The sequence below is a fragment of the Etheostoma cragini genome, chromosome 11, assembly GCF_013103735.1.
Source record: "Etheostoma cragini isolate CJK2018 chromosome 11, CSU_Ecrag_1.0, whole genome shotgun sequence".
NCBI lineage: Eukaryota > Metazoa > Chordata > Actinopteri > Perciformes > Percidae > Etheostoma > Etheostoma cragini.
In genome coordinates this window covers 13,434,733-13,446,833 of record NC_048417.1, presented here as the reverse complement: position 1 = coordinate 13,446,833, position 12,101 = coordinate 13,434,733, and the positions used below count along the sequence as shown (strand labels likewise).

General features: G+C 41.2%; 2 protein-coding genes across 2 annotated transcripts; both read left to right on the top strand.

Moving 5' to 3' along the window:
- The first annotated feature begins 2,836 nt into the window (after positions 1 to 2,836).
- si:ch211-199f5.1 (protocadherin-8) lies at positions 2,837 to 6,769 on the top strand. Its single transcript, XM_034885768.1, has 3 exons — positions 2,837 to 5,459; positions 5,563 to 5,761; positions 6,086 to 6,769. The coding sequence occupies exons 1-3, from the start codon at positions 2,994 to 2,996 to the stop codon at positions 6,397 to 6,399; spliced, it is 2,979 nt and encodes a 992-aa protein (XP_034741659.1). The 5' UTR covers positions 2,837 to 2,993; the 3' UTR covers positions 6,400 to 6,769.
- A 1,079-nt stretch (positions 6,770 to 7,848) lies between these two features.
- Positions 7,849 to 11,275, top strand: cnmd (chondromodulin). Its single transcript, XM_034885463.1, has 7 exons — positions 7,849 to 7,963; positions 8,130 to 8,267; positions 8,822 to 8,962; positions 9,085 to 9,198; positions 9,329 to 9,482; positions 9,925 to 10,115; positions 10,627 to 11,275. Exons 1-7 carry the CDS (start codon positions 7,880 to 7,882, stop codon positions 10,852 to 10,854), a joined length of 1,050 nt encoding a protein of 349 aa, XP_034741354.1. The 5' UTR covers positions 7,849 to 7,879; the 3' UTR covers positions 10,855 to 11,275.
- The last annotated feature ends 826 nt before the right edge of the window (positions 11,276 to 12,101 follow it).

Sequence of the window (12,101 nt, the reverse complement as noted above, 5' to 3'; positions counted from 1 at the left end):
GGTGAAAACAAGGGGGGTGCTCTAAAGACTGACTGTTACCTGTGAAACAGGGATGCTCTGAAAACATCCCCATTAACAATAAGTGCTTTCCAACCGTAGACCGTAACGGTCTATGCTTCCACCTGATGAACTAACACGGCAAAAAAAATCGACCAATCAGAATTTTGGTCGAGCCAGAACGTATCGACCAATAAATCGACTAGTCGACTGGGAGATTACAGCCCTAGTTGTTTGTTCATCATTCTTCTACGTTTGTTCTTTTTTTAATTTCTTTATGTGGTACTGGAGGCGTTGCTTGTTTTTCACTGCAAATCTAATTTGAGTCAGCTTCAGAGTGTGCCCTAAGCTTAGCAGCTATCACATCAACATCTCTCTGATTTCCCAGTCTTTTAAGTTCTGTCTTTTGTGCAGCAATTGCCTCCTCCATGTTTATTTCAACCTTCTCTGCAGCCAGCTGCGCTGCGCACTCTGCTCTTTTGGCTGTTATGCTTTACTGTTCTGATGACTGTGAAGAACGGTTTGAGTGAACAGTAGATTTCGTCTTTGAAGACCCAAATATTGACTGGGTATCCTCTTTGTCCAGTATCAAATGAAGTTTTGCGCTTTCTGCCTTAGCATCAAACTCCTCTTACCCTACTTCACTCATGCGTACTTTCATTAGCTCCATCAAGTCTTTTGATAACGCTGTGCAGGAATCCACCTTCTTTCTAATCTCAGTAGAAGGAGCTGATTGAAATCGTATATTTACATATGCATCTTTCACTTGTTTCTCTAGCCCTTCCACAGCATCCATCATTTTACACAAGTCTTCATCAAATCACTCATCTTTCAGATTGGTGTGTGCAGCTTTAACCTGCTCTTTCCATTTTTCATACAATGTTATGTATTTACTCTCATTTTCAGAGGTCCGTTTTTGCTTCAACTCCAGCATTTTTGGGGGTTCATTTTCTATCTCGTGAAGCTCTCCTGAGGTTGTCTGCCTTGAAGGTAGAAGAAGTAAGCCCAACTGTTGACACTTTTACTATCTCTATTTTAGCAATAATGTCACCTATACATTCTTTAATGTCAAACTTTTAGCTTCCTCCGTTTGTGCCTTTACCTGTACTCTCAAACTACTTAACTTCTTCTGCAGAGAATCTATTTTTGCACTTAATTTGGCTCTTGGGGATTTTTCTTCATGAACTGACATTTCACAGATTTTTGAAAAGGCACTGTATACATCAACTTATTAAGCCCTTCACAACAATGTAGTTATCAGTGCAGTCAATAGCTTTTTCTATTAACCCAAACTCGATTGAGTAGTTAAACTCTCAGATAAAAAGTATTAGTAGTAGCATTAAAACAATAACAATTACACCAATAATTAAGTAACAGCAATTGGGCTGTAAAGACAGATAAAACGACTCTCCCTTAATGAACCAGTGGTTTGTTTCATCAAGTCCTTTCTTTCAAACTGTAGCCTACAACGGTCCTTAAAGAAGCACAGGATGGCACAATCCAACCTGGCTCTGTCTGTGGAGCCGCCAGTTTTGTGTTGACAGCTAAGGAGGAGACAGATGTTGCACTCTGTGGCCTGTAGGGGACATTTGCGGAGCTGTAGTCCTCGTTGTGGATGTCCTCTGTTGGCGAATTTGGTGTTACACCGGCTCTCCTTCCTTATCCCCTGGATCAGCACGATCTCTTCTCTCGCTTCCTGTCCGGTCCCAGCGATGCTTCTTTATCTCTATCTCTCTTCACGGACACACGCTGAGCTTAGACTCTTAGTAAGACTCTCACTTTAGACTCTGGCCATGCTGGCGTTAGGTTTTCACTGTAACTACGCTGGTCCAACTGATTACGGCCACGCATCATACAGATGTGCTTTGATCATTTATTTCCACATTTCCATTGTAAGACACCGTGAAAACTACAAAAGAAAATAAACACATGAAATAATGAGTCAAATATACTTCTTTCAGTCATTTTACAGTCTCTTATACATGTTTCCTTAACTGGACGGGCCCCACAATGTTAGCGTCACAACAGTACAGAAAGTGCATTAAATGCAAAGAAATTACAACAAATATCAAACAGATATAACAAGGCTGAATTATGAAAGCACACATACCGTGAACGCCTCCCGGACCTTGCAAAATCTTATTTTGAGCCCGTACATTTTCCCACTTTTTACCCACAATGCAACAGGTGTGGCCTTCGCTAAACTCTGGTAATTTGACCTTTGGCTTCAACATAAACAAATGGCATTTGTCATAAAGAACCAAATGTAAACAAAAAATATTTAGGGTAAAATATTTCAGTACAATTTTAGATCAAACATCCCTTTTTAAACTCTTATTAATTACGTTATAAGGTTTTTAATGACTGTATGAATTCACACACTAATGAAATTATGAAAACTATAGACAAAGACATGTAATCTCAGTAGCACTGTCCATTAGACAGTTACACTGATCTTTCTTTCTTTTTTTGGTGTGATAACAGATAACCAGAAAAAAAAAATCAGCTACTGGCAAATCAAGAGATGAACAAGCACCATTTCTCCTTCAGAAGTGTTGTGGATGTTTTAAATAATTAAGCCATTTCATTTAGACAATATACCAAACATCAAAAGAAGAAGAAATAGGCTTTTGCTAAATAAAAGTATCACTCCGTACTGGCTGTGAAAACACAATAAAAAGAGCAATGGCATATCGTTCTCCCATTTTCTTCTATTTTGAAACTTTCTTAAGTGTGCACTCTTGTTTTCATAAGGGGGTATTTTTAATTCTAAAGCGATGGATTGGTCACACTTCGTCTCATTAGCATGAGGAGCCGTATAAACCCCGCCACTGCAGAATTTTGAGCTGTGTTGAAGGCGAGGCAACAAGCGTATCTGAGTGGCTGCGCGCAAGGAGCCAGTAACTTTCACTTCCAGCACAGTTCAGTTCAGACAAGCGGGAGCTGCATGGAGAGCTCACTCCAGAGGTGAACGGCTCTCATCTGTTCAGCGCACAATGAGGCTGCTTACCGAGGGAAAGATTACTATGAAGATGATACGGAGCAAATATCTAACTTGTTGGCACCGGTGGATTTTTATATCCACAATCTATCCATTTTTATTTGCCTCACCGGCTCAGTCCGAGGGAAATACTATTCGATACCAGACCCATGAGGAGGACGCACCAGGTACAGTCATCGGAAACCTTGCCAAGGGCATGTCCTTGAGTCTGTCTCATTCCTCCAAGACCAATTTCAGGATGATGAAACAATTCAATGATTCATTCATCAGGGTAAGAGAAAGCGACGGGGAACTCACTGTCGGGGAACGAATTGACAGGGAAAGAATCTGCAGACACACTCTACCGTGTCTCATCACTTTTGACGTGGTGAATTTCTCCAAAGACCGCTACAGATTGATTCACGTTGAGGTGGAAATAAAGGACATCAATGATAACTCTCCAGAGTTTCCAAACAAGGAATCTGTAGTGGAGATCTCAGAGAACGCGGCATTGGGGTCCCGTATCCCTTTAGACCCAGCTGCGGACGCTGATGTCGGGTCAAACTACATCCAAAGCTATCAGATTTCTGTCAACAGTCATTTTACCATTGATGTGCTCATGAGAGCGGATGGGGTTAAATATGCGGAATTAGTGCTAATGAAAGAGCTAGACAGGGAGACTCAGTCATCATTCACCGTGGAGCTGGTCGCCACAGACGGAGGAAACCCTTACAGATCGGGGTCAACAAAAATAACTATCAAAGTGACTGACTTTAATGACAATAGTCCCGTTTTTGACCAGAATAGTTTCTCAGTTAGTTTGCCAGAGGACGCACCGGTTGGCGCTGTTATACTGGAGTTAAACGCAGTTGATGCTGATGAGGGTTTGAACGGAGAGGTCGTCTACGGGTTCGGAAAACAGGTTTCTCATGAGATCCGAGGGCTTTTCCAAGTGGATAATAAATCAGGTCGCCTGACGCTCAGGAGCCCAGTGGATTTTGAGGACAAAAGCACATATGAGCTAGACGTGCAGGCGACTGATCTGGGACCCAACCCGACGCCCTCCGTGTGCAAAGTCATAATTTATGTCACAGACGTCAATGACAATGCCCCAGAAATCAGCATCACCCCGATGACCTCCATTACGACAGGCGTTGCATACATCAGCGAGGCGGCAGACAAGGACAGTCTGGTGGCGCTGATCAGCACCCTGGACAGAGACTCGAGTGTTAACAGCCAGGTCCACTGCACATTGTACGGTCACGACCATTTTAAACTCCGGCAGGCTCACGAGGACAGCTACATGATAGTTACAGCAGCAGTCCTGGACAGGGAGAGGATTAGTGAGTACAACTTGACGGTCATGGCTGAGGATTTTGGGTCACCTCCGCTGAGAAAGATCCTTCAGTATACCATTAGACTCAGCGATGAGAATGACAACGCCCCTCACTTTACTAAAGCCGTCTATGAAGTTTCAGTGGTGGAAAACAACGCCCCGGGCGCTTACATCACCACAGTCGAGGCCAGCGACGCGGATCTGGGCAATAATGGCAAAATTACTTACAGACTTGTGGACAGTGTTATCATGGGGTCCCCAGTGAACACATTTGTGTCTCTTAACTCCGTGTCTGGCTCTATATATGCACTGAGAAGTTTTAATTATGAAGTGATGAAACTGCTAGACATACACATCCAGGCAAGTGATGGGGGGTCACCACAGCTGCAGAGCACAGCTATCATCAGGCTAAAAATAGTAGATCAGAATGACAACCAACCTTCTATCATAAAGCCACCCCTTTACAAAGGATCTGCTGAGATTTTCCTGCCCAAAGATGCACCTTCAGGTTATGTGGTAACTCAGATAAAGGCCACAGATGCTGATGAAGGTCTAAATGCACAGCTGTCCTATAAAATCACAGAGGGGGGACACCTGGGTTTCTCTGTCAACAAAGACACAGGGAAGGTGCATGTGAGCCGACAGCTGATGTATGATCTCACAGACAATGTCAAAGTCACAGTGTCAGTCAGTGACAATGGATCCCCGGCGCTTACCTCTACAGCCATTATACACTTCAGCTTCATAGAAGGAACTCTTCCCAGTATGCCTTCCTTGCTTCAAAATGGCAGTGAGGAGCTCTTTGAATGGGACATGTCCATAGCCATAATCATTGTCCTGGCAGGGAGCTGTTCTCTCCTTTTGCTGGCTATCATTCTCATTACAACCATTTGCAGCAGTAGGAAAAAAGAGACAAAGGAGGGGGGGTATGATGAAAAAGAAGACATACCAAATGTGGAAAAAGTGGAAAGTGGTCATGTTGATTCATTGATTGCCAACCACAAAGGCAAAGTGTTTGATGTCCATCCATTTCCAGAAAATCCTCCACTGGCCAGCAGCAACACAACAGAGACAGGCTGTGAAGATGGCAGGCAGACAGCAGGCATCTTTGAGACAAACAACAGGGTGGTGGAGGGTAAATTAAAGGTAAGTCATTATTTTGTCATTATTTTGTTCAGAAAGTTGCTTTTTTTGCACCAAGTTTGTCGTGTTTTAAATCTTCAAAGTGTTTAATGTTTTGTCTTTGCAGGGTTACTCTACTCTTCCAGGATATGGGAAAGAAACAGTTAGACCAATAACAATATGGAAGGGGAATTCATTCACAACAATCTCTGCAAGAGATCCCCACATAAGTGGAAAGGACAGTGGAAAAGGGGACAGTGACTTCAATGACAGTGATTCTGACATAAGTGGAGATCTGCACAAAAAAGAGTCGCCGCCAACAAACAGTGAGTGTCACGAAAACCTTAACAAAATATTAATAATAAAATAGAAATTCAGAGAAGTTGGTTAAATGAGACAGGATGCAAATTTGAAATCCATGCAATGATGTGTCAGGCATTCATTTTTGCTTTTGTATTGAGGTTTATATTTTAATCTCAGCCATGCACCAGATTATATCCAGTTACAACAATGCATTTTCTTATCCACTGGACACATTATGATTGGTCTTACCTGGGCTCACTGGGGTCTTTCAACACCAAACACCACCAACCAAGTGAGCCAGCAAATGTATTTGTACTACACTATGACAGCCTTGCTGTTTTCCACAGGTCTCTGGGCTTGTACAAGCGAGTGCAAAGTGTTGGGACACTCGGACCGATGCTGGAGCCCTTCAGCCACAAGGCCCAACGCGATCATGGCCTGTGGACCGCATCTGTCAACTTTCAACAAGACTGCTTCCCTTCCCAGGAACACTGGAAGGGAAAACTACTATCCAGCACACATACCCAAAACCAACGGTCTGCAAAGTGTGTACGAAAAAGTCCAACACCAGGAATTTGATTATATTCTTGTTGGTCCATCAACACCGGCCAGAATACAGGAAACAGATGAGATGTCCATTCCAGAGTACACAAACTCTTAAAGATCAAAAATACATCCAAAGTGATCCTGTCTTTATACTGTACAGTACTTTTATCTTAATTGACTCTATGTTGGATTGTTGCAGTGTTTTGTAGTATGTTGTGTGTCTTTTGGCTCATGTAAGACTGTTCATTATATTATGTGTAATATGCAAGATTTTGTACATTAATAATAAATTTTTCCAAATGACGTAATGTAAAAAAGGATTTTATTATGAATTTTCAAGAGCATGTGTTACTATTTAAGGGGCATGAGCTATAGACATTTAGGCCAAAAGGAGCCTTTCCGCTGTGGAAAACAATCAATATGAAAGATTACCATGTTTGTGGTAGGTTTTGTCACATTGTTGCATAAATAAACAGTTAAAAGTTCAATTGTTTTGCTGTTGAACCACAGTTTAATAGGTCAACTATCTGAACTTACAGGATGCAAATGTAATCTCTTAGGAAGAATACAACGTATTGTCCTGAGGGAATATTTAGAAAAGCACACAGAAATAACCTCAATTAGCCAACTGAATGCATTTTATTTGCCTTGAAGGCTTATATGCCGCAATGAAGAAAATGTGGTCCTCCAACAAACACAGTTAAATTGATAGCAAGCATACGCCAATGTCATATTCTTTTCCGAGTGCACAATGTAGTTACTGGGCTGCCTCAATTTGCATGCAAATGTTGCAATTTTGATCAAATGCTCATACAATTACATATTTTTTTTCCAAGGTCAAAGAATCTCTGCACCCTTTCTGATTGCCTCCCAGCTTACCAATTATCTCCCAAAAAATTGGTTCAATCTGTTTCCAAGCAACAGCAGCACTGCAAATTTGAATTTTTTTTCCTTACATGTCTTCCTTTTTTTAGTCATGATAAAGACCAAGTAGCCTTGACCACCATTGTCAAATCAAAACAGTAATAACTAAGCAAAGGTTATATCTGTGTGTGTGTCTCTTATTGATGGATTTTGTTAGGCATTCCATTCTTGTAGCATATTGTGGGAATATAAAGACCTAAGAAGACTCACTTCTGCATGCAAGTTTTACTACAGGGAGCACAAGTCTGTTCATGTCACACCTGTAACCACGTAAAAACGGAAGGAAATCTGCAGTATTTATTGACATGCAACTATAAGGGGTGGGTTGATTTAATGAAAGGCATAAAAAATAACTGACTTACGTATATGTAAGTGTTTACATGTTTTCCTCCTAATACTTACTGAAAGATTAGTTAACCTTTTTACCAACTATTATATTACTGTGTGTACCACATGGCACTAGTCAATCTGAGCTCAGAACTTCTTTTAGTTTGGTACCAGAGGAGGGCCACCTTGCTTTAGAAGACCTGGACCTATAGGTAACATTCAGATGAAGAATTTAGCTCAAACATTTTATATCAACTGTGAGTCATTCACACTGAAATGTCACAAAGCCTCCTGGTGGATAACCTGATTCCCCAAAGAGAAGCAGCAGTATTAGTGGAAGAATTATGGAAGGTATCACAACAGAGACAATGAAAAATGTCCAAATTACCAATCATGGATCTGGCTGTTTTGAACATTGTAAACCTGCGGTAAGACATGCTTAATATGTTTTTGATCGTAAATATAATTGACAGTAATGACATGCAAATTGCAAAACTCTATACGTTAAAACTGATACGTTTTTGAAAAATGTGATTGGTTGATTTTGTTTGGTGTGCCTCATTCCTTACTTTAAATGTTCTGAACTTTGTGAAGGAACAAAACAGCACACCAACATCTGCTGCGGTCAGTCGCCTCCTGAGATTTGGAGCCGTGGCTCTCGTTGTGTGCACAGTGTTGATGTTGAGTGCATCCACGGCTGCTCTCTACCTGTGGAAAGTCAGCGATAAAAATGTAAGTGTCGACTGAGGATTATGCTGTAGTTACTCAGCACAGTTACTACAGTTCCCTTTCAATAACTGACATCTAAAGTGGAAGTAAGGTGGGAAATGGATTAAAAGTAGATCCTCTGATAATAAAAACGTTTGAATGTAAGCATTATTGCACAAGTTATTTATGTAAATGGCCGAGACACCCTATAAATAATCTTGTTCATCATCACATTTCTCACTTTGAAATTGCATCTTTAAGTCTGTTACAATCCATTCAAACAACACAAATTGCTCAATTTTATCCAAAATACTGTTATGTTTATGTCTCCTGTTGAGCTTACCTGCAGGGCAAACATTCCCACCAAGGTCTGCAACTGCATCTCCTGTAGTGCTTTGCTCAATTCTTGTAAACTTAAAATACAAGGCGTTTTTGTAAGAGAAGCAACACCAATAATTATAAGCACAAACTTTGTAAAACTTGTTTTTCTGAATCTCATTTCTATTGTGTTTGTCACAGTGTGATTTACATAACTTGACTAATCAGTCATTTCAACGTTCCACCTTGAATGCTGCCAGGTTTATAATGTTCGTTACAGTATGAACATCAATGGGGAGGTGAGACAGGGCTCCGTGGAAATTGATTCAGACAACAACGTGGAGAGATTTAAAACTGGGAGTGGAGCTGAGGAAGCTGTGGAGATTCATGACTTTCAAATAGTGAGTGAATTTGACCTTGTTCTCTCTTCCTGGGGTTGGCTAGTTCAGCTGAGACTTTCTGTGGGCTTAGCAAAGTAGAAAAGCTGTGAGTGTAAACATGGCATCTCTGTTATTTGGTGCAGGGAATAACTGGAATCCGCTTCTTTGGAGGAGACAAGTGCTACATAAAATCCCAAATCAAAGCCAACCTTCCGCACATGGGGGCTCACAACAAAGAGTCGCTGATGTTTGACCTGGTATGTGCACACTACTTAATACAGAATGTTGCAAATCCAAAATAAGAAATGACAGTGTTGTTAAAAGAAAACACATCGTCTGCTTATTTATTTTTCTAATTCAAGTACATTATCTTTATCTTCTTGCCAGACAGATGAAGCTATTCCAGTGAGTTTTGAAGAGAAACTCCCCATATGGGTTTCTGCCGAGCAGCCGCTGAAGGACACCAGCTTTCTGAGCAACAAAATTCGGGGTCTTTGCGGGGAACTTCCAATTTACTGGCTACAACCTGTCTATCCTAAAGGTTTGCCCTCTTCTCTTATTTCTAGATATTACGTTTTGATTCTCTCTACCCATGAATCTATTAAACTGGCTTTCTAACATGGTCTATTCTGTTAAAGTATTGTGTATTGTACATTCTATCATAGTTTATTCAAGGCTTGGTTGTGTTTGCCCTGCTTATCTGCTGACACACTTGTAAAATGTGCAGTCGTGTCTGAGAAGTTGGTGAAACACTTGATGTCTTGAACACGCTCTACATTTAGAGTACACCAAAAAAGGCTCCGGTCTTGTATTAAAAAAAAATGATCTTGAAATATGCAAGAGTGCTTGAAATCACGGCTGCTAATTTAATTATTCAGAACATCAGAGACAGTCCCAGCTATGTAGGATTGAGCTCTGAGGACATGTATGGCATCTTGTGGATGTTGACCCAATACTCTTGCCTCTCGTGGCTGATGTAACAGATGGGGTGAGGAGAAAGAGAGACACACAGCGAGCCAAACGGCAGTTTAACATAGAGGAGTTTGAGGCAGCTGCTGAGGAGAGGAACCCGGTGAGTCATGCAGAAGATGACACCTCCAGAGTCGGGGAAGAAGAGGAGGAGGGGGCACAGTCTGCTGCGGGGTCAGCATACAATCCCGAAAACCCCTATCATGTGAGTACCAACTTCATCAACAAGACTGTTTATGATAAACAAGGCTCCAGAGCTGGTGAATATTTGATTAACTATCAGGAGGCCTACACTGAGCCCTGAAGCAATCCTTAAAGTAACACCAGGAATCAAAGTTTCACTGTTTGTCAACACGGTTTTAAAATTACTTCATAACCCCACACGTAAATACCACTCTTGTTGAAAATGTATTGTCAAAGAAATAGAAGTATATGGTATGGAAATGTGCTAATCTCTGCCAGCTGATATACTACTGCTGCTGCTATGGAGTAAGTGCCATGTTAGTAGCTATGATTATAAGGTCACCGGGGGTAACAGCTGCAATTTCAAGTTGATGAACTTGTGAACTGAAGTGAAAATTCCCATTGCTTATAAAAATTCATGTTGCTGAAGATGTTTGTTGGAGAGGTTGAGAAGTTTTTAAAAACATTTAAATTGCAAATGAGTAGGGAAAAAATGATTGCTCTTTTGAATTAACATTGCTTTAAAACTCCAGCGCAGCGGAGGGGCCAGAGAGGAAGGTGCCATGACCTTTGACACCATGTTAGACCACCAGGGGATCTGCTGCTCAGAATGCAAACGCAGCTACACTCACTGTCAGAGAATATGTGAGCCTCTGCGTGGCTACTGGCCATGGCCTTACAACTACAGAGGATGCCGGGTGGCTTGCCGAGTCATCATGCCTTGTCGCTGGTGGGTGGCCCGTATTTTAGGTGTTGCGTAGGAAAACAACCAGGGTCTCTAAACATTCAGCTTCTACACAGTCATGCATTCATGTAGGTATTTTCTGAGTTTGACTGTTAATACGGTTTAGAAAGCTATGCATGTTAGCATGAAATGAAGATCGTGATGTGTGATTATCTGCACTATGATGCCTACACTGATCATTTTCCTCCATACAAAATATTTTACACAAAACAGGTGCTTTCTCTTTGGCTACTTGTTTTCATATAGCAAAACTGGAACACATGAATGCCACATTCCTGTTTACAGCAACAGACTTTCAAATGAGCACATTCATTTTTGCATCATGTAATACTGAAGATTTATGTGCTGTACTATGTGTAATGGAAGGTATGGGACTGAGTCCAAAGGCTCAGCAGATCATGTACCTTTCCTGACAGAGTAGGCTTTAATAAATTCTAATTACAGTACATGCTGGCTTTGATGTCAATGTTTTTTTGTGTCACATCATGTTTCCATGGTTCCACTGGGTGCTTTTCTGATAAAACTGAAGTGACAGCAATGGTTGCCATAACTTCCATTCACAGCTGAGAATCAGTTTGAGGGCAATGTAATTTGTGCACACTGACATCTGCATTGATGTGTACTAATGTGAAATGAGTGTCATGGCACTGATGGAAAATATTTCCATAAAAGGGACATTTTAATTAAATAAATAAATCTATATTTTTTCTATAACAAAAAATAGAGGAGTATGGATGCCAAGCTACCAAATAACATGATCACAGAGACAGGCCTTTTTTTGCACAGCTGTTATTTTGGTATGTGGTGTAGGCTATTCTGAATACCTCAAAATCAAAAGAAATCAGATTACGATCTCTAAAGCCATATGCCAACTTTCTAAATAATTGAAAGGAGCCATGTTGCGATCAAGACTATTTCACAGAGGGTGATCCAGGGACATCAAATTACAACAGATGTGAAATTGCACCATATCTGCCACTAAAGCCGCATTGAAACTCTGAAGCAGTATGAACGAACAACACAAAGAGATTCTTGTCGCTTTGCTTGGAGATCTTTCCTGGTTTTCACAGGGGTAGAGGTGCTTATCACATCTGCAGTGCTGATAAGACGGCTTCTGTGCTTCCGTAGGCTATATAATATTAATCCCTCTCCCACGTCTGCTGATGCACTTAAAGGAAGGTGACAAGCATGACATATCCAGGACCTCCTGATGGCTCGTGCTCTGGAGTGCAGCCGCTAAAAGAGCCCCAAGTACCCTCAAGT